At 46.0% G+C, this 26,012-nt stretch overlaps 1 protein-coding gene across 2 annotated transcripts in view; it reads right to left on the reverse strand.

Moving 5' to 3' along the window:
* KIAA1210 overlaps nucleotides 1–26,012 on the reverse strand; it is a 73,367-nt gene that overhangs the window by 26,481 nt on the left and 20,874 nt on the right. The window contains exons 1-5 of one of the 2 annotated variants that reach the window (XM_082445488.1): nucleotides 20,297–22,048; nucleotides 17,415–20,216; nucleotides 14,871–14,958; nucleotides 14,246–14,313; nucleotides 3,925–3,995 (exon numbers count right to left, since the gene is read on the reverse strand). In XM_082445488.1, coding sequence (XP_082301614.1) covers nucleotides 3,925–3,952 — 28 coding nt within the window. In that variant the 5' untranslated portion in view covers nucleotides 3,953–3,995; nucleotides 14,246–14,313; nucleotides 14,871–14,958; nucleotides 17,415–20,216; nucleotides 20,297–22,048. Of the gene's footprint in view, nucleotides 1–3,924; nucleotides 3,996–14,245; nucleotides 14,314–14,870; nucleotides 14,959–17,414; nucleotides 20,217–20,296; nucleotides 22,049–26,012 lie in introns of those variants that run through there. The other variant, XM_082445489.1, reaches the window with a different exon arrangement.

Consider the following 26,012-nt stretch of genomic DNA (forward strand, 5'->3'; position numbering starts at 1 on the left):
GAATCAATAATTGTCTATTAAGACCAGATTCAATTCTATCTGTAGAAATGATCTATCAATTCTATCCATCTACTCTATCTATCTAGCGATAAGGGGAAGAACCCCATATCTATAACTCAGTAGTTAACTCTAAAATATACATGATTAGAAGCAGAAGCCAGCATGGGTTGGGGCAATACAAGAAGATGGTAGGGCTGTGTGCTTGGTAATTGTTGCTTAAGTAACTTCAGTTTTGAATGATTTGAGGAATTTCTCATCTACTAGGATGTACCTATATAGATAGGGTCATGGTTAGGATAAATTTGGCAATTCTACCTTGAGATAGACAGAATAAAGAGCAAAGGTACAATAGGAAACATGTTTTCCCAAGCTTCCTTCTTCTATTTTTTAAGGAAAAAATTAAACTAATTTCTATGATAATAAATTATTTTAAATGATATTTGACCTCACAGAACCACTGTGAGGATTCAACGTGAAAGTGCTGAAAAGTATACAGGATGGAGTAGGCTGGCTCTAAAGTAATCTCTATTTTGCTCTCCGGCCTTCTTTCTTAATCTTCCCACCCCCAAAGGATTTCTAAAATCCATGAAATAGTGAGATTTTTATGTAAAATCCTGATTACTATACTATACTAATTACTATAATCAGTTTTTTGCTGGGATGTATTTACCAACTGGACCTCTGGGGAAAATGCCCTTATTTGTAATATTTGCCTACTTCTGTGGTGTAAATCCTCCCATCATGGTCAATTTCAAGCTACTAACATGACATTTAGGGAGAGATGTGCACAGCCTCCCAAGCCAGTGTAAGGTAGCTCCAACACACCACTAAATAACTCCTGCCCAGTGAGGATGAACTGGGCAGTGTCCCCTCACAAACGGGAAGGAGCCTTTGCAGGCACTGCCATTGTTCAAACAGGAGGAATGAGACTTATTGATTCTTGACAGGTGGATCCTCTTCTGGCCTTCTGAAATGAGAACAACTTTCTGCTCAGAGTGTTTGGAAACCTAATGATTATTGCCCTCCTTGCTTTGAAATCCCAGAATGGAAGGGAGGAGGGCAAAGCTAGACGATTTGGAGTTGCAAACCTGCTTCTCACAAACCAGCAAAGACAGAGGGGACAGAATCAGTAGGTGGTAGCTCAGTCTGTGACACAATCTACAAACACTTAATAACTGAATAAAAACACTTCTAATAAACTTTTCAGGCTGTAAAACTGAATGTACCAAACATAGTCATTGTATGAGCAAACCAAATTATGCATTAACACATTTTTATGTTCCTAAATTAACCAAACGACTAGTGACTATAGAACTGGAAAAGGTGTTAAAAATTAAGTATGCATATATTCCAATGTTTCCCTAGTCTTCCATTTTTGCTCGGCAGAAACAACTTATTTTCCCACGAGGATTTAAAATACCTTAAGCAATGCATGTTTCTTTCAACCCTGGCCACTAGGAGGCAAAGAATGTTCCCTTTCCTCCCTCGGGGGTAGCTCTGGGTATAGTAGTGGTATAGCTTTGTTGGTAGGGAGTTGGGGAGACACCAAGAGGTGGGTGGGCTGCCCATGGATCTGGGGCAGTGACTTGAAAACTGGACATAGCCTTACTAAGCAACCCATTGCCAGACATCCAGTTCAGCTGCAAGAGTCCAAGTCTTCAGCCTGCTCTGGCTTAGGAGAGCTCTCCACCCCCAACAGCATCAGACCCCGTGTATGGAGACCCTGGGAGTGAGATACAAAGCTGGGAACTGTCCACGTGCTATGTTACTTTCGAAACCCTAATGGAATCCGAGACACTTGCCATATATTCACTGCTGTAAATTGGCCTTTCAAACTTTCTTTTGCAAAGGGGTGCCTTTAAATTGCCAGCAGCTGGGGCTTCCCTGGTGGCGCAGTGGTTGAGAGTCCGCCTGCCAATGCAGGGGACACGGGTTCGAGCCCTAGTCCGGGAAGATCCCACATGCCATGGAGCAACTAAGCCCGTGCACCACAACTACTGAACCTGTGCTCTGGAGCCCACGAGCCACAACTACAGAAGCCCTCGTGCCACAACTACTGAAGCCCGCGCGCCTAGAGCCCATGCTCTGCAACAAGAGAAGCCACCGCAATGAGAAGCCCTCGCACCGCAACGAAGAGTAGCCCCCCGCTCACCGCAACTAGAGAAAGACCGTGTGCAGCAACGAAGACCCAACGCAGCCAAAAATAAATAGATAGATAAATAAATAAATAAATTTATTTATTTTTAAAATAAAATTGCCAGCACCTGAGCCCTGTGTGGGCTGGTTTCCAAAGTTGCTGAAAGTGTAAAGGTAGATAGACCTAGACAGCAGGTTTGGGTCAAAACCCACATTTGTATCCAGCAATGTCTATGGAGGTCATCTATATACTGGGTAGCTTATGCCACCACAAGGCACAGCAGTGGTGGTCAGTGAGCTGACAGCTGTTTGGACTTCTCCTGTAACAAAGCCATTGACTTCCCTGTCCAAGCCCAAGGACTACATATTCCCAAACAGGCAGTAGCTTTCAACATCCTCATCCACCGAGGGCCTGCAGTGCATCACATACCAGAAAACAGCCCATGGAAGCAGTCCTCTCCCCTACCCCCAGACAAGAACACACTTAAATCCAATGAAGAGATCATTGCTTTGGGTTGTATATTTGCTTATTTGCCATGCACACAGGCAGCCCTTCTGGGTTGAACTTGAGCTTTCAAAATGCATCGCGCATAATGGTGACCTTGTTCTCTTGTGTGGCTGCTTGGAAAGAAGACTCCTCTACCCAGCCTTTCTTCCCTTCAGCCTCCCAACAGCACCTTATTCTCCGGCGGGCAATGACTAATACTAAACATGTACCCAATGCTTGGTCTCTGTAAGAAAAACACCTTGGGAACAGAGAAAGGGCATTTCCTTACCTCCACTCTTTATCAAGATGCAGCGCATTGACATCTTTTTTTCTAGGCACCTGTCTAGCTCATATCCAAAAAGATAGATCAGTTCATTTGGCAGTTGGGGTTGCCTTGGTGAGGAGGCCTATCATTCACTTATTTATTCGTTCATTCATTACAAACTTTTGAGTGTCTAATCACTCTCTCTGAGACCCAATACTGAACAATGGTGACGCAGAGATGAAGCGCCAAGCCCTGCCCTCAAGGATCCATGCACCATGTTCAGATTCCCCAACTCACATCACTAGTGAAGTCAGGCCTCCGGGAAGCCACAAGAAGGTTCCCCTCTCTCTGTCCTTCCAGACCGAGTCCTCTGCACCACACTAAGAAAACTCAGCAAACATTGAAGAACAACCCAGTGAACTGTTAAATTCAGTTCTGCCTTTAAATTCAATGGCTCATCTTATGTCTTATGGTTTCTCCCCTTCCCCCCACCTTTTTTCAGTGTCAATAAAGCTTATCATTGTTTAGTGACCTTTGCCTCTCTATTACCCCACTCATGGTCTCCTATCACTCACAGGTGGCACCATAATTTATGCAATGGATAGGTTTTGCGAAAGAAATTTTTGTAAATTGATTCCCATTTAACAGAAGCCTATGGTGGCTTCTTCGTTACTATCCCCCCTTTACTCCTCAAATTACAAATTTATCTGTTGGTTAAGTCTGGATTATTATCTACAGCAAAACCTCAGTTGAATCTCTCAGGTCCTGGCCTGCTCTGATTCTTTTTCTTTCTGATTAAGCAGAAATACTTCGCCTGCCTCAGTAAATGGAACCTGCTAACCGTCCCCAAAGAAGATTGCAGAGTTTGAGATGAAAGAGAAGAGATTAGAAGATGGAAAACTAAATATGGACTGAGTCTAGTGTCATTAGAAATTTGATATGAACTTGTTTTCTTGTGACTTGATTCTTTTTTCTAGGGGTTAAACACATTAAACAAATCTAGTTCTAGTTATCAGGATTTTATTGGGTTACTTACCTTCATCACTGGCCTCCAGAACTTCCATGCTGCCAGAAATTTCACTTAGTGATTCAGCTATAGTTCAATCACTAAAATAAAATATAGAGCAAAAAACAAAAAATCATTTACTATCTAGGATATAATACAATCATTTTACCCTACTCCTTATCCTCCAGTTAGATTCTTAAACTATGCAAGAAAAGATATACAAAGGGAATTGCCATTAGAGAGAATTATTCTTCCTTAAAAAAGACAATGATTCCACATATATGAAATGTCCAGGATAGGCAGACACATAGACACAGAAAGTGCCTTGCTTAGGGCTAGAGGGACGAGGGTGATTTTTTGAGTGATAGAGGACAGGGTCTCCTTGCTGATGACAGTGTTCTAAAATTAATTGTGGTGATGGTTGCACAACTCTGTGACTATATTAAAAAGCATTGAATTGTACACTTTAAATGGGTGAATTGTATAATATGTGAATTGTAGCTCAATAAAGCTGTTACCAAAATATAAAAGACAAATGTACAAAACCTGATCTACTGCTTTGTGTTGGGGCCCATTACATTTGGAGGCCTGTTACTATTCATGGGTGTGCCCAGGCAGACAAAATTGTATTGATAAGCCGTAAAGAAAAAAATTGAGATATTTGACTACATAAAAATTTTAAACTTTTGGCCAAAAAGAGTAAAGGGTCTACAAAAGAATAACAAACGAGGAAGCAATACTTACAACAAATATAGATAAAGGTGCCAATTTTCTTAATTTGTCAAGAGTGCATGTAAATCAATAAATGACCAGCAACTGGATATAAAATGGGGCAAAGGATACAACAGGAAGTTTATAGAAAAAGAAATACATAAAGAAAAGCTCAGTCCTACTCATAATTAAAGAAATGTAAATCAAAGTATCAAGTTAACATGTTTACCTATCAGATTGTCCAAAAGTTTTAATTTTGATGATATTCCATGCTGACAAGGATGAGAAAAATGGACACGCTCATACATTATGAAGCGTAAATTGCTCTCTGAAGAACAATTTCACAGTATCAAAAGTTAAAAATACATATACCGGGCTTCCCTGGTGGCGCAGTGGTTGAGAGTCTGCCTGCCAATGCAGGGGACACGGGTTCGAGCCCTGGTCTGGGAAGATCCCACATGCCGCGGAGCAACTAAGCCCGTGAGCCACAACTACTGAGCCTGCGAGTCTGGAGCCTGTGCTCCACAACAAGAGAGGCCACGATAGAGAGAGGCCCGCGCACCGCGATAGAGAGAGGCCCGCGCACCGCGATGAAGAGTGGCCCCCGCTTGCTGCAACTAGAGAAAGCCCTTGCACAGAAACAAAGACCCAACACAGCCATAAATAAATAAAAATTTAAAAAAAATACACATACCTTTTGATCCAGTAGCATCACCACTAGAACTTCACCCTGTAGCTGTACTCACACTTGTACACAAAAATATATATGCAAGAATGTCTATCACAGCATTGTTCTAAGCAGCCCAAAGTGGGAAACAACCAAAGTGACCATCAAAAGGATAATCCTCCCATGACTCTGATTCTATATCACGGGAGAATTGTCTGTCCCTGGGCTCCTTTCCATTAGTGCAGATAATCAATTGAGAGCCTACTGTGCACTTTCAGTCTAGCCTTCTAGCCAGGGAAGCATGTCAGTTGATAATCAAACCTTTATAAATCAATGCTGACATTTCTGATGGGAGTCTGTGGGTGGACGGGAGGGGGGGATCTGATGAGCAGGCCCAGAGAAAGGAGCAAGAGCGCTGCGGAGAGGCCAGCAGAGACTGCCCTCATCATAGCTCACCTTGGGGTCTGGATGTGACTGACTCAAGTACCATCAAGTTGGATTAAGTAGATTCTGGAGCCCCCCTCCCTACACTAGATCTGTCCTGCTCCCAGAAACAGTCAAGCTGCCATTGCTGTTTCATGGACGGGCTCCAGGCCCATCCCGTGCTGCCCTCTAGCCGTTAAGTCCCTGATACTTCTCTGGAGCTAGACAGGGGTGACCACAGGCTCTGAGGTTAAGGTGAATTTGAGAGGTCACTCACTGAGAGTGACTGAGGCCTTGGAAAGCAAAAGCTTCCAAACCACAGGGAGAGCCGACAGGGTCCTGGTGTCAAGATGGCTTGAGACCCTCTCACTGAGAAGTCCTATGGTTCCCCACAGTGTATGTTCTTTCTCGCTGCAATGAGTAATAAACCTAGCTTGTTCAACAGCAGGTGTGTTGCAGGTGGGCTTTGGCTGAAAGGTATTGACACTTTATTCAAGTCACTCAAACTCTATGAGCCAATATCATAATTCTACCTGAAGATGACAACCCCAGGCCCACACAATGCTCACTAATTACCACACACACATATACACACACATACACAAGTTCCATCTGGAGATCTGGACAGAGCAAAGGGGTAGGGGAATTCAGAAGGCCCTCAGAAATTCAGCAGGAGGACAGGAGAATTCCTTGGACCAGGAACAATTCACATCACTGGCGAGTCCCTAGGCCATCTTAATAAACATGGCAGCACCCCAGCCCCTGCCACTAAGAAAGGCTTCTTAGACACTGGGGAAATAAACTACCTCTGAACTTTAGAGAAGCCCGTGGAAAAGGAGCCCATTTTCCAAAATGCCAGGCCACAGCAGGCTAACATTGCCCCTGACCCACCACTGTCAGGGGCAGAAGAAGAAAGGGGAATGATAACCAAAGAGAAAAATATGAAAGACAAAAGCAGAACAAAGAAAGAGGGCATCATGGCGGCATCTGCATCCCTGGAGCGCTAATAGAATCATTGGATCTAACTAACTTTTGAATTTAAACTGTCTCAAATTCTTTCTGGCATACTTACCTTGTATCCCTGACTGCAGGCCCTGAGGACAGTAGAACCATCGGCTGAGCTATCTCCTCTTCCAAACCAACCAACCAACGACCACAACAAAACATATAAACCTCCCCGTGATTCGAAATCCTCTTCCTGTTACCACCCATTTCTCTGCCTCTCTTTAAAGCCAAACTCTGAAAGGTTATCTATACTTACTACCTTTATGTCTTCACTTCTTATTCTTCTGCACTCTCTCCAGCTGGCCTTCCAAATCCAACTGCTTCCAAACTGCTCCACTAAATCTGCTCTCGTTCCATCCACTCGTCTGTTACTTGACCTCCCGGCAGCGTGTGACACTCCCTCTTTTTTGAATAATTTTATCACTTGCCTTTCTGAACATCACGTTCCCTTCATTTTCCCCCTACCTCACTGGCTGTTCCTTCTCAACCTCCCTTGCTGTACCTTTCTCCTCTCCCTGTTTTTGAAATGTTGTAGCATCCGAGGGCTCTACCCTTGGCCCTTTTCTTTATCTACAGTCATTTCATAGACCAGCGCCATTAAATAGAAATGTTAATGTGAACCACAATTGCAAGCCACATAGGTAATTTTAAATTTTCTAGTAGCCACGTTCAAAAAAGCAAAAAGAAACAGGTGAAGTTACTTTTAATAATATATTTTACTTAACTCAGTAGAACCAAAATATTATCATTTCAACATGTAATCATTATAAAAATAATATCAATGAGATATTCTATGTTCTTTTTTTCATACTAAGTCTTTGAAATCTGGTTTGTATTTTTCACATATAGCACATTTCAATTCGGACTTAGCCACGTTTCAACTGCTCAGTAGTCACATGGGGCTAGGGACTACCATATTCTAGATGATCTCATTCACACCTTATGAATACTATCTAGACACTGAACTCCAAAATTTCTATGTCTAGACTGGATCTCATCCCTGAACTCCATATTCCTATAGCCAACTGTCTATCCAACATCTCCACCTAACGGCGCATATCGGCCGATTGGGTCCCCTCACACTCACTCCCCCTGGGTTTTATGTGCTCTGGCCCCATGCCCATGCCCCCCGACTGACCACCCATCCTGCTACCCTCCTACTTTCTCCCTGTGCTCCAGCCTCACTGGCCTTCTGGCTAATCCCCAACACAGCCAGCCCCTTTCAATCTCAGGGTCTTTGCATTTGCTGCTCCCCCTGCCCGGAGGGCTCTTTCCCCAGCTAGCTGCATGGCTGCCTCTTTGATAGCATTCAAGTCAGCTCAAAGGGTCCCTCCCAGAGAGGACCTCCATGATCAGCCTAGTTAAGGCGTCTAGTCTCTCTCCATCACATTATCCTTTACTAACATCTTCGTAGCACTCATCGATGTCTGAAATTATATTCTATATTAATTTAGTTACAGCCTCTTATCTGTCTCCTCTACTAGAATGTAAATTCCATTAGGGCAGGGGCCTTGTCCATTTTGTTCAGCACTGGATCCCCCAGCACCTGGAATGGTACCTGGTACATCTGTCAGGCACTTGCTAAATGTTTGTTCAATGAATGCGTAGATTCAGTGAAAGAAGGAGAAGTAACGTAAGAACCATCTTTGTGGTCAGAAATTTCTTAGAAGTCGAGGCATGCTACAGGACGCAAAGGAAGACCTGTTGTGGGGGGAAGCTCCTTATTTGCCAGCTGAGCAGGACCTGCCTTCCCTCCCGGCAAGGTGGGCCCCTCTTGTCCTTGTCACAGACAGCCTACTCCCGGGTGCCCCGGCCACGAGACTCCTGCGTGTGGAGCCCCACTCAGCTGGGCGAGGCCCAGATCCTCCTAGAGGAGGCTTCAGGAACAGACACCACCACTGGCAAAGCTTCTTTCCATCTACCTCAGGCTGACTTATTAACCAGAGCTCTGCTTCCCCAGTATCTCCTCACAGAGGGCGAAAGACTGTATTTCTTTCATGTGTCTCATTATGGCTAATATAAGTTTAAAGTGAACTGGTTCCTTAATTATACCAGGGCTCTTTAATAGCGGCCTTGGCGCTGCCTCCAGGCTGGTCTCTATTTTTATTTATGATATTTAGCAAAATGTTACCTCAGTGGTATCTCAAAAAAAAAAAGTCACAACGCTCTCTCTAAAATACCAATCTGACCATGAGCTTAGACTAGTTCACAGACTTCCCGCTGCCTGCAGGACAAAAGCCAAGTTCATCACAAGGTTCTCAGCGATCGGGTGCTCCCTGCCCCCCTCCCTTCTCCAGCAGTCCAACCCCACGCGCACCCTCATGGTTTGGTCTCCCAGAATCACCAGTCATTCCCTAAATACACCATGTTCTTTTGCATTCTCTGTGCTCTGCACAGGCTGTTCCCTTAGCCCGGAACCTCGCCTCCCTCAGCTCCACATCCTTGAAATCCTACACATTCTTCAAAATCCAGCTCAAAGGTTACCACCCTTGCCTCACGCTCTCGCCCCTTGTACGTGCCCCTGTCATAGCTGATATCCCCTTGAAGACAGGGACCCCATTTCACGTATCTGGAGATCCCCAGCACCTAGCGCGACACCAGGCCCGTGGAAGGTGCTCGCTGTGTGTTTTTATGGATGGATGAATGCAGGAGTTGTGGGAGGGATGCAGTGACGAATAGGCATCAGTGGGGAAATGACCCCCTTTTTTAAACATACAGGGACAACCTAAGACACACTTGCAGCAAAAGACCCTTCTGCATGAAGTCCCATGAAAAAGCTGGCAAGCCGTGTAAGGAAAGAGGAAATAATGTACGTTTTTATCCAGTAAAGGATGAGGGGCCTCCAGAACCACTTCCAAAGAGCATCAAGTCCTGTAATAATGGTCATCAGGAAGTCTGGCCCAGCCGAGACATAAAGTTGCATTATCAGTCATTATTTAAATGCTTGCTTGCTCTCTCTAGGCCAACCTCAGGGGCTTAAGCCCCAGAACTGCCTTTTCCTTCTCAAACTGACTGAAGAGCTGAACAAGGACTCTAGGGGGAAAAAAAGAGAGAGAAAAACAAGGAAAAAGGCCTGTCTTCCAAGGTTGTTGAAATTTTTTAACCACAGCCTGGTTCAGATTCAAGGATTCAGAAGACTTCGCTTGACAGATTTTCTGCCTTCCCAGAGTGGGGAATGCTAATGAGAAGCAGCTGGCCTAATTTTTTAAAAAATCTGATAGGATGAAATGTTTTTCATAGAGTCTGTGGTAGGCAGGTGGCCCCCAAGGTTGTTGCCTCCCTGGTTTGTATGCCCTGTAAATCCCCTCCCCTTGAGAACACTGTGGAGGTTCCTTAAAAACTAAAAATAGAGCTACCATACGACCCAGCAATCCCACTACTGGGCATATACCCTGAGAACACCATAATTCAGAAAGTGTCATGTACCACAATGTTCATTGCAGCTCTATTTACAATAGCCAGGACATGGAAGCAACCTACGTGTCCATTGACAGATGAATGGATAAAGAAGATGCGGCACATATATGCAATGGAATATTACTCAGCCATAAAAAGAAACAAAATTGAGTTATTGGTAGTAAGGCAGATGGACCTAAAGTCTGTCATACAGAGTGAAGTAAGTCAGAAAGAGAAAAATACCGTATGCTAACACATATATATGGAATCTAAAAAAAAAAAAAAGAAATGGTTCTGAAGAACCTAGGGGCAGGACAGGAATAAAGACGCAGACATAGAGAATGGACTTGAGGACACAGGGAGGGGGAAGGGTAAGCTGGGACAAAGTGAGAGAGTGACATCGACTTATATATACTACCAAATATAAAATAGATAGCTGGTGGGAAGCAGCCGCATAGCACAGGGAGATCGGCTCGGCACTTTGTGACCACCAAGAGGGGTGAGATAGGGAGGGTGGGAGGGAGACGCAAGAGGGAGGAGATATGGGGATATATGTATACGTATAGCTGATTCACTTTGTTATAAAGCAGAAACTAACACACCATTGTAAAGCAATTATACTCCAATAAAGATGTTAAGAAAAAATAAAAATAAAAGGGCTCTGGTTTTGCCTCCAGTTCTGCCTTCCCTTCCTCCTCATTGTACCTCACCCCTAGAGTAAACCAGGAGAAGCGCAGAAAGACCCAACTCATGCCACCCCTAACCCCTTAGATCTTCTGCTGGGGGCGGGGGTTAGTAATGCAGAGAACTTGACCTCAAAGGTTCTTTCTGCCATCTCCTTAGCGGCCTCAGAGCCTTGTTGATGGGGAGTTCTATTCTGTCTTGTCAATCCACATAGCCTCTAATTGAAAGCTCTGCTCTTTCACAGTCAGGGGCAATTCATATTACACAATTAATACAATGAATGAAATTGCTGAGTCCTAACTCTGTGCCAGCCTGGCACTGTGAAAATGGTTTTCCATGCATTATCTCATTGAATCTCACGAGAGCCCTATGAGGTAGGCTTTCTTATTTCGTTTTTATTATTTTCAGCCCCATTTCCCAGATGAGGAAACCGAGTCTCACTGAAATTAGGTAATCTGGACAAGGCCATACAAGTAATAGAGCTAGGACTCAAATCCAGTTCTGGAGGATTTCAGAGCCCATGATTTGACCACTACACTCTGCTCCCTCCTTACTTGGCAAAATCTGATAAGTATTAAATGACCACTCACTCCTACCCCAAAGAATCTCATGTATTAGCCCATTCCAGGACTTGAAAGCAGGATAACTGGCCAGGTCATTATCAGCCCCTAATATCTTTGCCAAAGATTTGTTGGTCATTTTAACAATAGAGAGCCCTGCTAAAAATGGCTCACTGGACACATATATTGTGATGAGAGATCACACGATATTAAGAGGGGATAGGTCTGTAGCATGGGCCCCTTGGGTGGCCAGGCTGAAGTGGGGTACCAGCAAGGGGCGCGAGAAGCATGGGGACCCTGAGAGACTCAAGGAAGAGCCAGAATTGAGTTGAGGGGCCCTGAGGATAGATGTCACAGCTTTAAGTGCATGTTGGATGCCAAGAGCTCTAGACCCAAACTCTCCGCCAGCTCTCAAGTCCATCCCAAGCAGAGTATGTCTGAGGCTTTTTATTTTATCCTGTATTTGTTGTGGCTGCTGTTATCACTGCTCCCAGCAGTCAACAAGCCATCAATTGGGGGTGGGGGAAAAATCTCCAAGGAGGGAAAAAGGGCAAAAGAAGAAGAAAAGAGGTTGGTGGTGCTGAGGCAGGCTGTGACTTCTACGTGGCTGGTTAGATTCTGGCGGGAGATGCAGGGGAGATAAAGGAGGAAGAGAACTCAGTCACAAGAATGTGCCCCCCTTTCTGTTTGAATTAAAAAAAAAATCCCGCAAGGACTCAGAGGCAAAAAATATACAAATCAGTTTTCACTGCAAAGTAAAGGAGCTGTTACAGTGGAGGATTACTGGACTGAATGTCAATATTATGACATAGTATGAGTGTGTTTCGTGTTTGGTAATTGCAATCATTGTTGCTTTTGTTGTGGTCATCCATTTACAATGCTTGGTGTCAGTCTATTTACCTCTTGTAAAAATAAAATACAGTGTGTGCGTAAAAAATAATAATAATAATAATAATTCCTTATGATGCAAAAAAAAAAAACGTGCCCCCAGCCCAAGCTGAACTATCTACTATCTGTGACTTTCGTGACGCCAACTTGTACCTTTGGGGTTTTATCTAAGGTCCTTTAGCCCACAGGGAGGGGGCTGGAGAGGCAGTCGCCTCATGGCTATGATGAATAGCCTTTGGTCTCCCGGTTCCGGGCTGAAATAGAGAGAGGTCTCAGAGTGAACTGTGTCACCCCAGGGAGGGAACGGGCAGAAGGAAAGGTGTGCCGCTGTCGCCTAGGGGCCCAGGCCCGTGGAAATAAACATGCCTCCAAGAATCTGAGAGCCCTGGCCAATCTCAGTCAAGGTCATATTTAGGGGTCTTTAAATCCTCAGATTTCCTTAGCCCTTAACACCACAGACAGCCCTGCCACAGGGCAAAGAAACAGCTGTTTATCTGGGGCTGCAGGGAGAGTTTTCCAAAGGTTCTCTGGTTCCCAGATCTCCCCCTTTCTCCATGGCCTAAAATACCCACCATTAGAATTAGGACCATTAGAGTTAGAACCCACCATTAGAACCAGACAGCAAAGTCAGAATATTATTTCCCAGGGCTTCTCTCTTTGCACCCAAAAATCTTCATGCAGACCTACTATATACTCAGTCTTGTTTTGGGGGCCATGGAGACAATGACAAAATAAAACAGTTAACATTTACTGGGCATTTAATATGTGCAGACACTGAAGTGTTTTGCATACACCATCTCATTTAATCCTCAGAGCAATCCTGTGCGGTAGGTACTATTTATTCTCACTCCTCCCCCATTTGGTAGATGAGGAAACTGAAAGGCTAAGTAACTGCCCGGGGTCACATGCAAGTACATGGTGAGGGCAGGATTTAAACTGAGGTAGTTTGACTCCAGAGCCCATTAAGTGCTATGCTAAAACAACCCACTCCCTGATGACGAAGAAAAAAATACACATGAAAAATTGAGAGCGGTGCTTGATTGGGAATCAGAAGGCCTGGGTCCTGATTGTGCCCTTCCTACAGATTATCCTTGTGGCCTTGCCCCAGACATAGCTCCTCGCTGGGCCTCAGTTCCTGCATTTGTGTTCTTTTGTTGTTGTTGTTGCTGTTGTTTTTTGGCCACACTGTGTGGCTTGTGGGATCTTAGTTCCCCGACCAGGGATGGAACCCACGCCCCCTGTACTGCTAGCGCGAAGTCTTAACCACTGGACCACTGGGGAAGTCCAGTTCCTGCATTTGTAAAATGAGGAGGTGAGAGAAACTTGTCATGTGTTCTCTTAGGATATTTTAGGACAAGTATTCATGTTAAGATGAGGACTCAAAGGCTAAACTCTTGGGCACTGACTCCATATAGGAGGGGTCTGCAGGGCCCAAGAGTCGTGGCACAGGAAGCCAGAGTGTGTGTTGCACGCATGCGTGTGGTACAGGGGACCGGGAGGCAGAAATGAGGCAGAGGGCCAAGGTTAAGCTGGAGAAGTGTGTCCAAAACATATCACCAAGCCGAGCTGGGCAGGGTGTAGCAAAGCAGGGCTAGAACGCTGAGATCTGGCTGTAAGTGAGGTCAAGGAAGAGGGGAGGGAGGGTGAGAGTGAAGGGGCGCCTCAGCTGGGAGGACTGGGGGATGGGAGGCAGCACGGCCACAGGAGGTTCTGGAGGGCGCTTGTGTTGGCGGCTCCATTTAAAGCGAAAGGGACTGGAAGGGACCTCTCGGTGTAGGCTGCAGTCATAATGAAAGGCCTGGGAGGAGAAGCCCACCTTCAGAAGGGCCATTTGCTAGGCAGAAGAGTTTGACAGCTTGCGGCCGGAAGCACTGAGTGCCAGCATAGGTGAGCTGGGGATGAGGGCAGAAAGGGCAGGTGACAGTCACAAACGCTGAGTGACCAGGAAGAGCCTGAGGACCGTGGCCCGGAACGACGTGCTTGGGGCACTGAGGCTTGGGTGGTATATCTGGCTCACCTACACCCCTTTTGCCCGAGGTCCAGTCTGCTCTCACACCTGACTCTCATGCCTCTTTGGTCCAGTGCCTGCAAGAGAAGCCAGAAGCTTCTGGAGAAATACTGACAAGCCACAGGAAGGAGATTCCAGGACAAGGGACACCAGATAGCAGCGGACTGGAAAATGGAGTGTCCCAGGGCCTGGGGCTAGACAGGACACCAAGAGGGTGGAGAAAGAGGGACCCCCTAAAAGAGGGCCCACAGCCGGGCCAGGCTAGATGGCAGCTGGTAGGGGAGGAGAGAAAGGCCCAGATTGCCCAGGGCAGAAAGGCGATTCCTGGTTCCCTCCGGTGTTCACTGCGGGCCGCAGAAGCAGAGGGGATCCCCACGCACAGCACTCAGGGCAGCCTCACACTCATTCCCTCATTCGGCTGCCGTCACTCCCGACAGGGAAGAAGTCAGTGATGTGTGCAAGGCTCTTCCCACCCGGGTGACCACCTCACAGGAAAAGAAAAGTGGCAGTGAGACCCAGGAAGGAAGAAAGCTACCAGGCTTCCTTCAACTTTAAGGTGTAAGAATTCCTAGTCAGAATGGCCTGGGGACAAAAAAAGCCACGCTGGGAGCAGTGCCCGGGGGGTGGTGCTTACGTGGCGGTGCGAGGTGGCCGGCCCCTTCCCACGCTGGACACTGCTCTGTGGTCCACTTGAGAGTGAGAGGGAAGCACGGAGCCAGCATCTGAGGAATACATGAGATAATGCATGAAAAATAGCACAGCACCTGGTACAAAGTAAGTGGTCAAGAAATAGTGGGGGTGGGGGGGAGGGATAAATTAGGAGATAGGGATTAACAGAAACACACTATTATGTATAAAATAGATAAACAACAAGGACCTGTTGTATAGCACAGGGAACTATATCCAGTATCTTGTAAAAACCTACAATCGAAAAGAATCTGAGGGACCTCCCTGGCGGTCCAGTGGTTAAGACTCCGTGCTTCCAATGCAGGGGGCACGGGTTCGATCCCTGGTCAGGGAGCTAAGATCCCACAAGCTGCGAGGCGTGGCCAAAAATAAATAAATAAAAATTTTTAAAAAAGAATCTGAAAAAGAATATATCTCTATATATCTATATATATCTGAATCACTCTGCTGTACACCTGAACTAACACAACTTTGTAAATCAACTATATTTCAATTTAAAAAAAGAAAAGAAATAGCAGGGTTTTTAAAACTACTAGTACAGATATGGACAATGGTGCGAGAAATGGGTTCGAGGAGAAAGGCTGTAAGTCACCAGCCTGCGTGACAATCACTGATTCCAGGGACCTCACCCCCAGGGATTCTGATTCTTCCATTGGGACGGGGCCCAGAGATCTGCATGTTCCATAAGTTCCCGGGTGATGCTGAGGTACAGAGTTCAAACACCCCGCTTTAAGGAGACCCTGCTATAAATCATGTTGGCTACTGGGCCTGGCTGGAACAGAAAAGCTGAAATGGGAGCCATAAGAAATGGATGTGGTGGTGAAGAAAAAGCAACTCGAATGACATCTAGAGAGAACTGTGGCCGCAAAGGAAGGCATTTTGTTTTTCTAATGAACGTCTCTAAGACTTGAGCCTCCAATGAGTCCTAGAGCAGCTGATGGAGAGTTGACACTCCAGCCCTGCTATGAATTAGCTGTGAGGCCTCGGGCACACTGAGTCCTCTCTCTGGGCTGCAGTTTCCTCACCTAAGAAGTAAGGGATTGGGCTGGACTTGGATCTAGGGGTCCTGTTAGCCCAGGCATTCCAGGATCCTATGATTCATCGAGACAATCAATCAAAGTTCCCAGTTCATCCCTAGAGAAGCCAGATTTTGAAGAGGCCCCCTATAAGCCTTGCTTGAGTTGGCCATCAGGGGACCAGCCTTCAGAAGCCTGTTGATATTTTCAGAAAACGCTCCTACTTTTAGCTTGTTTAGAAACCTAAGCTATTTTTCCCATTTTAAAAAAATGCACAGGGTCACAGGAGATTTGATTTAAAATTCACCATTCATTTTTTCTTCACCTTTGAAAGAAATTTTTTAAAGTTTTTTTTTTCAAATCAGGAGTTCATCCCTATCAGAGAATTAATATCTCATCTCAGAGTTTCCTTCAATTCTGAATAAGCAAACATAGGCCATTTCTACATGAAATAAGGTCTTCAGGTCATTGACATTTGGCTTCGGAAACCACAGGCACAGAAGGAACAAACACTCTTCACAAGTAAAAGTAAAATTATGTCCTTCAAAGACTGAAGATGAAGGTTTAGTGGGGATTTTTTTTTCCATCTCATTCCCTTAAAGGGCTTCTAAAGACCCCCTCCAAGTATCACAAATGAATAGTGAACTAGTCCAGAAATCTCTGTTCATACGTTTTACGCAAACCCAGGAGAGTAGACTTTTCCTGCCTTACCTACTGGGCTCTGCTCAAAATGTGAACAGGCAGATATGCCTGGGTTCCCAGGACCCTTTCTGTTCCCTAACCTCCGTGGGGCTCAGAAGAGTCTCCCTCTGACTTACTTTCCTCTCCATTCTTCCAGAACAGTTGGGCTTATGGAAAGGGGAGATCTGGATGCAATAAGGAAGGGGAAGTAACCATGACCCACAGCTTACAGGATGGGCTGGTCCCTGGGTCATGAGGCCCCCGGGATAGGCATAATGACCTTGTCGATGTGAAAATGTAACATGACTTTATCAGTCTTTAGTAGAATCTTTTCTGAAACACAGTACCTACCATTTGTTGCTTTTTTCCTATCCATATCTAGACTTTCCCATGTCTGTATCTCTTCTTTTTCTTATCTAGACTTTCCCATGTCTGTATCTCTTCTTTTTCTTTTTTCTTGTTTCCATTCCTCATTTTGAACATCTACTGTATATGCTATAGTAGATAACTGAACTGTATTGTTATAATGTGTTGTATTCATAACAAGGAATATAGTTCCAAATGTTCAAATAAGATGAGTACACTGTTTTATGTTTCAACTTTTTAAAAAATTCAAGCAAGTTGCTTTAACAATATGGGGCCCTTTGTTTATTTTTTCCCATTTAGCCTTGGCCCCAGTAGATAACACCCTTCCCCTCCCTATCAGGCTCTGAGTTCTTTGAGGGTTAGAACATCAAACTAATAAGGATCCCGACAAGCTGTGTGACCTTGGACAAGTCATAATTTGTTCATACCTCAGTTTCTTTATCCACAAAATGAACCTGTCTGAGGACAGAACTGGGGGGATGGAGGGAGTAGGTGGGATGAAGGAGGCATGGATGTCACAGTATCATGTCTTTTTGTGCAGTGTTCTTGAGTCTCTGATCCAGTAGTTTCTGATCCAGTAGTTCCTTTGTCACAGAAAGAGAAATATGGCACCTTGACCTTCTGAGGAGGAAGCATGATGTAGTTGCAAAAGGATTAGGCTACGGAGTGGGGCAAATCTAGGTGTGAATCCTGGCTCTTGTCAATGACTAGCCTGTGATCTTGGGCAAATCACTGAACTGTTCAGAAATGCAGTTTCCTCATCTGTCTAGTGGGGCTAAGAGTACCTTCAGCATAGGCTAACTGTGAGGACTCATTCACTTAATAACTGTTTGTTGAGCACCTACTATGTGCTGAGAAGAAATCAGAATAGTGCTCAAAAAAGAGAAGGGCCCGCTCTCACAGACAGTTTGGTGAACTAACTCACATAAAGCTCTTGGCATGAGGCGTAGCACATAGTAAGCTCTCAATACGTGGTAGCTACCATCATTGTTACCCTCCCTTCTCCACGGGAAGGCTGTCCTTCCCCTGGTGTTAATGACCTATGTCCCCCTTTGTCTTCATTGGTTTCCCAAAAGCAGGGGATAAGACTCCCTGTGTTATCCACACTCTCTCCAGCAGCCAGCCCTCTGGAGACCAGCAGTGTTGTCAAATGGCTCTGTGCACTGGGGTCTGGGGCCTGGGGCTGTGTGAAGACAAAGCCAACTGCGTCCAGCTTGTGTCCTTTGCTCGTTAGCTGTCACTGGGTCAAGCGGCCACAGATATGGCTTGAGTTTAAATTCCAAATGCCTGGAAAACCCACTGTCCCCAGAAAGCCTCTCTCTGGGCACACAGAGTATGGTGACTTCTCTCAGGGGAACTCCTGAGCCCAGGCGAGGCTGTTCAGGCTCCTCATTTACACTGTATCGTGACTAACTCAGAGCCCTGTGCTTTAGCCTTCATCCTAGTCCGTCCCTAAACAGTTCAGACTGCTCTTCCGGACAAGGTAGTAGCACAGCAAGGAGAATCCTTTCCCCCTTTCCTCTTCTCAAGAAAGATCTAAACAGTTCTCCCAGGCCACCAGCAGAAAACTCTCATTTTCCTTTTCCCTCTCAGAAGAACAAAGACGGGATTATGACTCATTAGTTGGTTCAAAGTTGTTCTTTTTTTATCAACATTAGGCGGCAAGGGAACTCACATTCGCTAAGGGCAACCTATGTGCCTGTCAGTTACCTGATTGAATCCTTGTGACAACCCTGTGAGGTAGGAGTCATTCTCTCCATTTTACAGATGAGACAACTGAGGCCCAGGAAGGCTCTGGCAGTCACCCATGGCCACACAGCTAGTAAGTAGCATTGTGAGGATTCAAGCCCATGTCTGACTCCAAAGCCCCATGCTCATTTCTCTATATGGTGCCAAATACGTTCAGCAATTGTACGTGTGTATCTCTCAGGCCAGACACTATGCCGGGTGGCTGTGCCCTGGGGCAGCGTGGCCTTCGATAGCACACCGTAAGCTGCTGTGTGAGGTGCCGTCTTCTCTCCTTTTGGGCCAGATGCCTTGCTCCTTCATTAGCAGCCTGGGGGGCCAGGCTGGTCAATACACTGCTCTGGTTTCCCAACCCCAAACGCCAAACTTCCACGTATCCTTAAAGTGGTACCTGGGCTCTCCCGCCACATTACTGGCTGGGTGTCAGACTGAGGAAGGCCTGACATTGTGAAGAGCTCCGAACTTCTGCTGCTCTCCAATACAACCTCCCCGATTCAGGCGCTCCCATTCTGAACTTAAGATGGTTCTACCAAGGCAGAACTTTTGCACCGAATGTAAACAAAAGCACACTTGTGAGCAAACTTATAACATAAACCTTACACTTATAGACGGCCCTGTGCTCTTCAAAGAACTTCCACATCCATTTGACCGTCCAGACAATTCTGTGACATAAACAGGGAAGCGACATTGTTATTTTTATTATTCCCATTTTACAGATAAGAAAACCAAGGCCCCCAAAAGGCATGGGGACACGTCTATGGTAATGCTGTGAGAGCTGAGTGTTAGGGCTCTGCTTCTGAAGTGACCTTTAAATAATACCCCGGGGAGGACCCACTTGTAAGCCCTGCAGAAGCCCTATTTACATGATGACAATTACTATATTAATCATAAATCTCTGGCAATAATTACTAACATCTCTCAAACTCTTACTGTGCTGGGCACTGCACTACATGCTTCATTTCTCATGCATTATTTCTCAGTGGATACCATAATCCTTCGAGGACTAGGTCCCATTATTACCCCCATTTTACAGCTGAGGAAACGGGCTCAGAAGGATTAGAGGAACATACACAAGGCCACAAAGCTAGGAAGTGGTACACAGGGGACCCAAGCCCAGGACTGTCTGATCCCTGAACCACACTCCACTAGACTACAGGGCCTCTAAAGTTGAGTCCAATTTGGAAGCCACTAGCCACATGGGGTTATTTAACTTTAAACTCATTAAAGTGAAATAAAATTAAAATCTCAGTTCCTCGGTCACATTGGCTGCACCGCATTTGCTCAATAGCCACACGTGGCTAGTGGCTATTGCATTGGACAGCACAGATAGAGGACATTTCCATCACCACAGAAACTTCTACTGGAGAGTGCTGCTCTAAACACTTAAGGGCGGGCCTCCCCAGACTTCTACTTTGGTAAAATGTTATCCACTGAAGGCAGGGTTTCTCAATCCTGACACTGTTGGCATTTGGGGCTGGAGAATTCTTTGTTGTGTGGGCGGTCCTGTGCATTGCGGGACGCTAAGCTGCATCCCTGGCTTCTACCCACTAGATGCGGGTAGCACACCTTCCCCTAGTCTTGATGACTGGACAAGTCTTCAGATATTGCCAACCACCCCCTGGGGGAGCCAAATTGCTCCCCACACCTCTGCTAAGAACCTCTGGGTTAAGGTTAGCGTATGTATTTGAAGAATCAAATGGCAAATCTTATCATTACCTTACCTTAGCCTCCTGAAGACAAGCCATTTCACTGACACTCATTTTTTTCTAGTGAATCACAGTCTATACAGGAATTTGCAGTGAATGAGTGGGTTTAAAAGCTATTGAAGATTTCATGAAAGAGTAAGACCATTTAACGCAGCAGGATGAGCGTGAAGACGCCAAGAAGGGATCACTACAATGTACTGTACGATTAGTTCCTCCAATTTGCTCTCCATTAACCTTATCTATGAAATTGCCAAGGAAGGATAAGAAATGAATCGGTTTAAAAAGCTAAAGGAATGTCAGCGTAGAAAATCAATGAGGAAACCACAGGAGCAATCACATCACATACTGCATTTTGGCTACCAATTTCCAGAAATAACAAAATATTGTGCTATTTGAGAAACTGGTGAAAGAATCCCCAAAATGCTAAAGTTGGCCCAACAGAATATGGGCTTTCAAGGGATTCAAAAGAAACTAGTGTAAACATTCCCATACAGAATGCTGAAATTTTGGTTACTGATGAAATAATATACTTTTCCACATTTTTCGTACATTCCCAAGGAAGCTAAAGCTCCTTTCAACAAATGGAACACTCCTTAGAAAGCTGCTAAAGACCAAATGGAATTTGTCAACCGCATCTTCAGAGAAATCTCTGAACGCTTTTATAATCATTCCCTCCTAAATGAAGTTTCACAAAGAATTAAATATTTTAATGATGTTATAGTCAAAGGAGACAAAGTTTTGGTAAACCGGTAAATATGGCAAGTAGTTTATCCAAGAACTTTCCAGAAAGCCGGCTTTCTCCCCACCTCCCCAGCAGAGGGTGAGGCTGGGGGCCTAGGGCGGCGCCCCCTGGGTAGGGACCTGCCACCCCATGGCTCCCTTATCACGCTCATGAATGGACAGGGCCTCAGACAGATGCCACAGGGTGAATGCAGGTTAGCAAAATGCAATAGCCAGTCTGGGCCCCTTGCCAGGGGAGCTGGAGTTAATAGCTTTTCTTCTAAAACTAGAAGAAGCAAAAAAAAAAAAAAAAAAAACGGAAGAAGGGAAGGAGAGAAGGATGCAAAGTGCCACAGGGATCTCTAATGACCACATTAAACACTCTTAATAACAGTAAGGAGTGGAGGTTGGGTCTGAGCTGGCAGGCTGAGGGGCTGCAGCTACGTGCACATTTCTGGTGCTTTCTGCTAGTTCATATTTGCCTGCCCCAGCTGGAAGGTCAAATGGAGCCAGGCTTCAGGTTCATCATAACTCCCCGGATGCAGGTCGGCCTCGGGTTCAGGAGAACAGACTGCAGGTGGGAGGGGAGATAGCCCTGAAACCGTCAGCCACTGGAAGGACGTGGGGGTAGGTCTCCTCCAGCATCTGGGTGCCAGGGGGCTACCCAGGGCCAAGAAAGAATGCATGGGCCCCCTGACTACCAACAACTGGAATTCAGAAAAAGTCAACATGTGTGTCCTCTAATCTCAAATAGCAGCCTGCACTGCTTTGGGGGGCATCAGGGAAGTTTTGCAGCCAAGGGGAGAAGACTGGCACATCAATTACAATAGTTCTTCCCTGGTTGGGGGTCAGGGGCTTGTGGCAGAAGCGCTCAGCCTCAGCTTCCTGCATCCTGCTCTTAGAGTAGAAGAAGCTGGCCAGCATGATGTGAGGGACCCACCAACCTGCAAACTCCCCCTGATGACCCCCGAGCATCAGAGTGACACAAATGCATCCAGGTCATATCGAAATGCACATCGTCTGGAGTAATCCATCCAGGCCCACTAACCTAGCATCCATCGGCCAGTCTGGCCAAGAGCTAGCCCCTGGGCCACAGGATGGCAATGTGTTAGCCAAGGGGAGTCCACAACCTGGGACACCAGAGGCTGGGAGAGGAGGGCAAGATTCAGGCCCAGAGCACCCGGAGAGGGAAGGGGCTGAAATGGGAAAGGGTTGTGACAGGACAGACTGAGGTTGCCAAAACCAAAGCTGCCCTAGCTCACTATTTTGCCTCGGGCTGAATCGACATCTGCAGCAGCCCACTGAGGGGCCACTGTATCCCATGATGCAAGCTTTTCGTCCTTTGCTCAGGGGATGATTTTTCCTCTTTCCCAGGCTGTACAGCTCTACACCGGAAGACGGGGTACCAAGGACTCTAATCTTACATTTGTCATTGACTGTGTGACCCAAGGAGAATCACTTAACATCTTTGGGGTCCGGTCTCCTCACCCTTAAAAATGAAGACATTTTCACCCATCCCACCATTACAGGATCTTGTCTGGTTAAGACAGTTCTTGGGCTTTTCCTCCATCTCCTCATGTACTTGTACAAAACGGTCTCGCATAACTCAAGAAGCCTACTATTTTCTCCCTTCTACCAATACACATATTAATTGATCCCTTGATAATTTGCCTGTCACCTTCTGTCATTCTATGTCTATGAAAAGAACAGAACTTAACAGCTAGTTATCTTAAGCAAGAGCTATATCTAACAAGAGCTAGTTCCGAATTTAAACACCAAAACCGGTACCCTAGCAACTCACTTGGTTACAGTGAGGGGCCAGTGGGGCTAGTGGCATGGAGTCAAGCCTATAAGGATATGGGTGCCTCTGAACATATTTCCGCCGCTGGCCAAACAGCTCCAACTCATATCATAAGTGTAGCTACCTGTATATAAAATCTAGAATGCAACTGTGATGTGCAGAGGAAACTGTGAACCAATACTGTGTTTCCACCCAAATTCAACTTTCAAAGCCTACTGGGCTTCCTTGAAAGGGTGCAACTCTCCTGAGGTGGCCAAGCTGTGATTCTAGGAAACCCCCCTCGGGGGGGGGTGTTGAGGGGATAGAGGGTGGCAGGAAACCCAAGGCTCACAGGGGGAGCAGTGAATGTTCCAGCAGCCCAATTTCCCCCCTGGTCTTCCTCTCCCACTACCCCCTCGAAAAATCTCAGAGAAGGGACCCTAACGCCACATCAAATAACTGGAAGACTGCATATTGTACAGGTTGGAACAAATTTCAAAAATGAAGACAACTCAGAAAACGTAAGGTGATTTTCTCCACTAACCCAAATTCTGCTTTATGTTTCCATTCCTGTCGCCTCCTTCTTCTGGTCTCTCTCCCACTTGTCGCCCCAGGCTTGTCTATCTCCTGTCCTCCTTTACATTCTGTCCTACTGAGCCTACACCTCCCACCCCACCTCCTGCAAACTGCTGCTGACGGGCCGACAACTCCCTAAAAAGGCAAGCTCCTCAAGGACATCTTGGTTCAGTCAACAACATTCCTTCAGCAAATATTGGTGCCAGGCACTGTGCTCGCTTGGTTCCGGGAGAGGAAAGCGTAAGTTTCTTCCACGATGCTCAGCACAAAGCTTGCTACAGAGCAGGTGCACAATATTTTTGACTGCTTACTGAGTCTCCATACCGTCTAGGTCCCGCGAGGGACTCCAAGCCTCTTATTTATAGAAGCCTTGACTCTATAATAATCTCCTCAAATGCTCTCTTATCATTTCTCTTATTCCTTCAGCCCAGATTCCATAAATCATCAGATGAGCTCGGGCCTATAACGGTGGCCACAGGAAGTGGCCATTTGGGCCACTGAGTCCCCTTTTTCCACCCCCAAAGACCTCAGGCTGGCCCAGATCCCCTGCATGGAAAGCGGACATTCGGACGAAGGGCCCCTGCTGCATTTGCAAGCAGGAGGATCTAATAGAAGCCAGCACTGAACCCCAGGGAGGAAGGGCTTGCACACCACCTGGGAGCAGCAACAATGCCCTTAGCATCTCCCACTGTAAGGACTGTCACCTCCCTCCTCCTCCCAAAGGCTTCACCGTCTACCTCTCTGTCATCTGGTGCCATGGCGAGTTCCACAGAGAAAGCCTATAATTTCCACAGCATCCATCCGAGGCCAGAGGTTGAGGGCACAACAGTGAGCCCGGGAGCTGGGGTGATAAAACAGTTGCAAGGACGCTTTTCAAGTTTCAAGAGTCCAGGCCCATTCCCCACCGGAAGCGCGGGAGCGCGCTCTGGTGCCAACCGTGAGGAAGCCGCAGAAGGGGCTACCCACGCCTCCATGCGTGAACCTCCCGTCTTTGGCGCCTCAAATGGAGTGCCACGAAAAATCACATGGAATACCACGGTGGGCCTGCAGGCCAGGCCCTGTCCGGTCCCTGCCACACGGTGCCTTTCCATGAAGGCAGAGGACTGCAGGGACCCGCCGAACCCGTGCAACTCTCGACTTCAAACTCAGCTGGTCCAAAACTGAACTTGTTTTCTCTCCTTAATCCACAATCCCCTAAACCTTTCCCTCCCACCCAATAAGCCAGGTCACAAACTGGGAAGTCCTCCTCAGCTCTACCTTCTCCCTCAACACCCACTGTCAACTAATCAATAAACTGTACAGATTTGAACTCCCAGATAGCTCTCCAATCCACCTGTAGCTCACGCTCTCCACTGTACTGCCCCAATTCATCAACTCTCAGTGGACCAGAGAAGTTTCTTCTTGATAGCTCTTTGGCTATTACTCAACTCATTCCATCCCCACCATCTACAAAACCACCAGAGGGAACATTCTAAAACTCAAATTTGTCCAAGTCAATTCTTGTTTTCAAATCACCTCCCTGTCTCCCTAGGGCCTTTAGGTGAAGTGGAAAAACTTGGTGAGACAAAAGCAATGGCCCCAGCTACGTTGTGCTTAACACTCCCTCTTCCCCTGGGGACCTCAGACCATTTACATCAACTAGAGGAGGGACAGACTATAGACCTACAAGCTGCCTAGCTGTGCTAATTCATCACTGGTGTGCCATACTATTTTTCACTTCTCCACCACCTCTACCCAAAAGTGCTCCCCCCTTCGTCCCCCAACATGGTGAATCTTACCTACCTCCTTTGTGAGGTCTTCCCTGTCCCCTCTCCCCAACTATAGCCTCTCTGCTCGCTAATGTCCATATAAGGTCTTGGACACACCCATCACATTGTAATTGCTCAAACTAAGGCCTCTCCAGGACAGAGATAATATTTTATTCATCTATGTATCTTTAGCACTCAACACAGGACCTAGTCAGGGAGATCAAAAAGTACAGACTTCCAGTTATAAAATAAATAAGTCCTGGGGATGTAATGTATAGCATGGTAGCTATAGTTAATGATACTGTACTGCATATTTGAAAGTTGCTAAGAGAGTAGATCTTAAAAGTTCTCATCACAAGAAAAAAATTTTGTAACTATGTGTGGTGACAGGTGTTAACTAGACATTATGGTGATCATTTAGCAATATATACAAATATCGTGAATCAGTATGTTGTACACCTGAAACTAATATCATGTTATATGTCAATTATACCTCAAAAAAAGGCCTAGCCCAAAGTAAGCATTCAGTAAAGTTTTATGGAATGAATTAATGGCCTCACTAAATCTCTATCCCCAATAACAACAGGTCAGTACCTAATGAGGGTTCCCTGACTTTGGGCAAGAACAGAATCTGAAAAATTTCAAGGGACTTGAAGTCTGGCCTTGACTGGTACTCAGTGTGACTTCTTATCCCCAACTCAGCTCCTCCATCTCCAGTCCCAGATAAGAGGCACAAAGAAAAACAGAGAA

Source organism: Balaenoptera physalus (genome assembly GCF_965194825.1).
Source record: "Balaenoptera physalus genome assembly, chromosome: X".
Classification (NCBI taxonomy): Eukaryota; Metazoa; Chordata; class Mammalia; order Artiodactyla; family Balaenopteridae; genus Balaenoptera; species Balaenoptera physalus.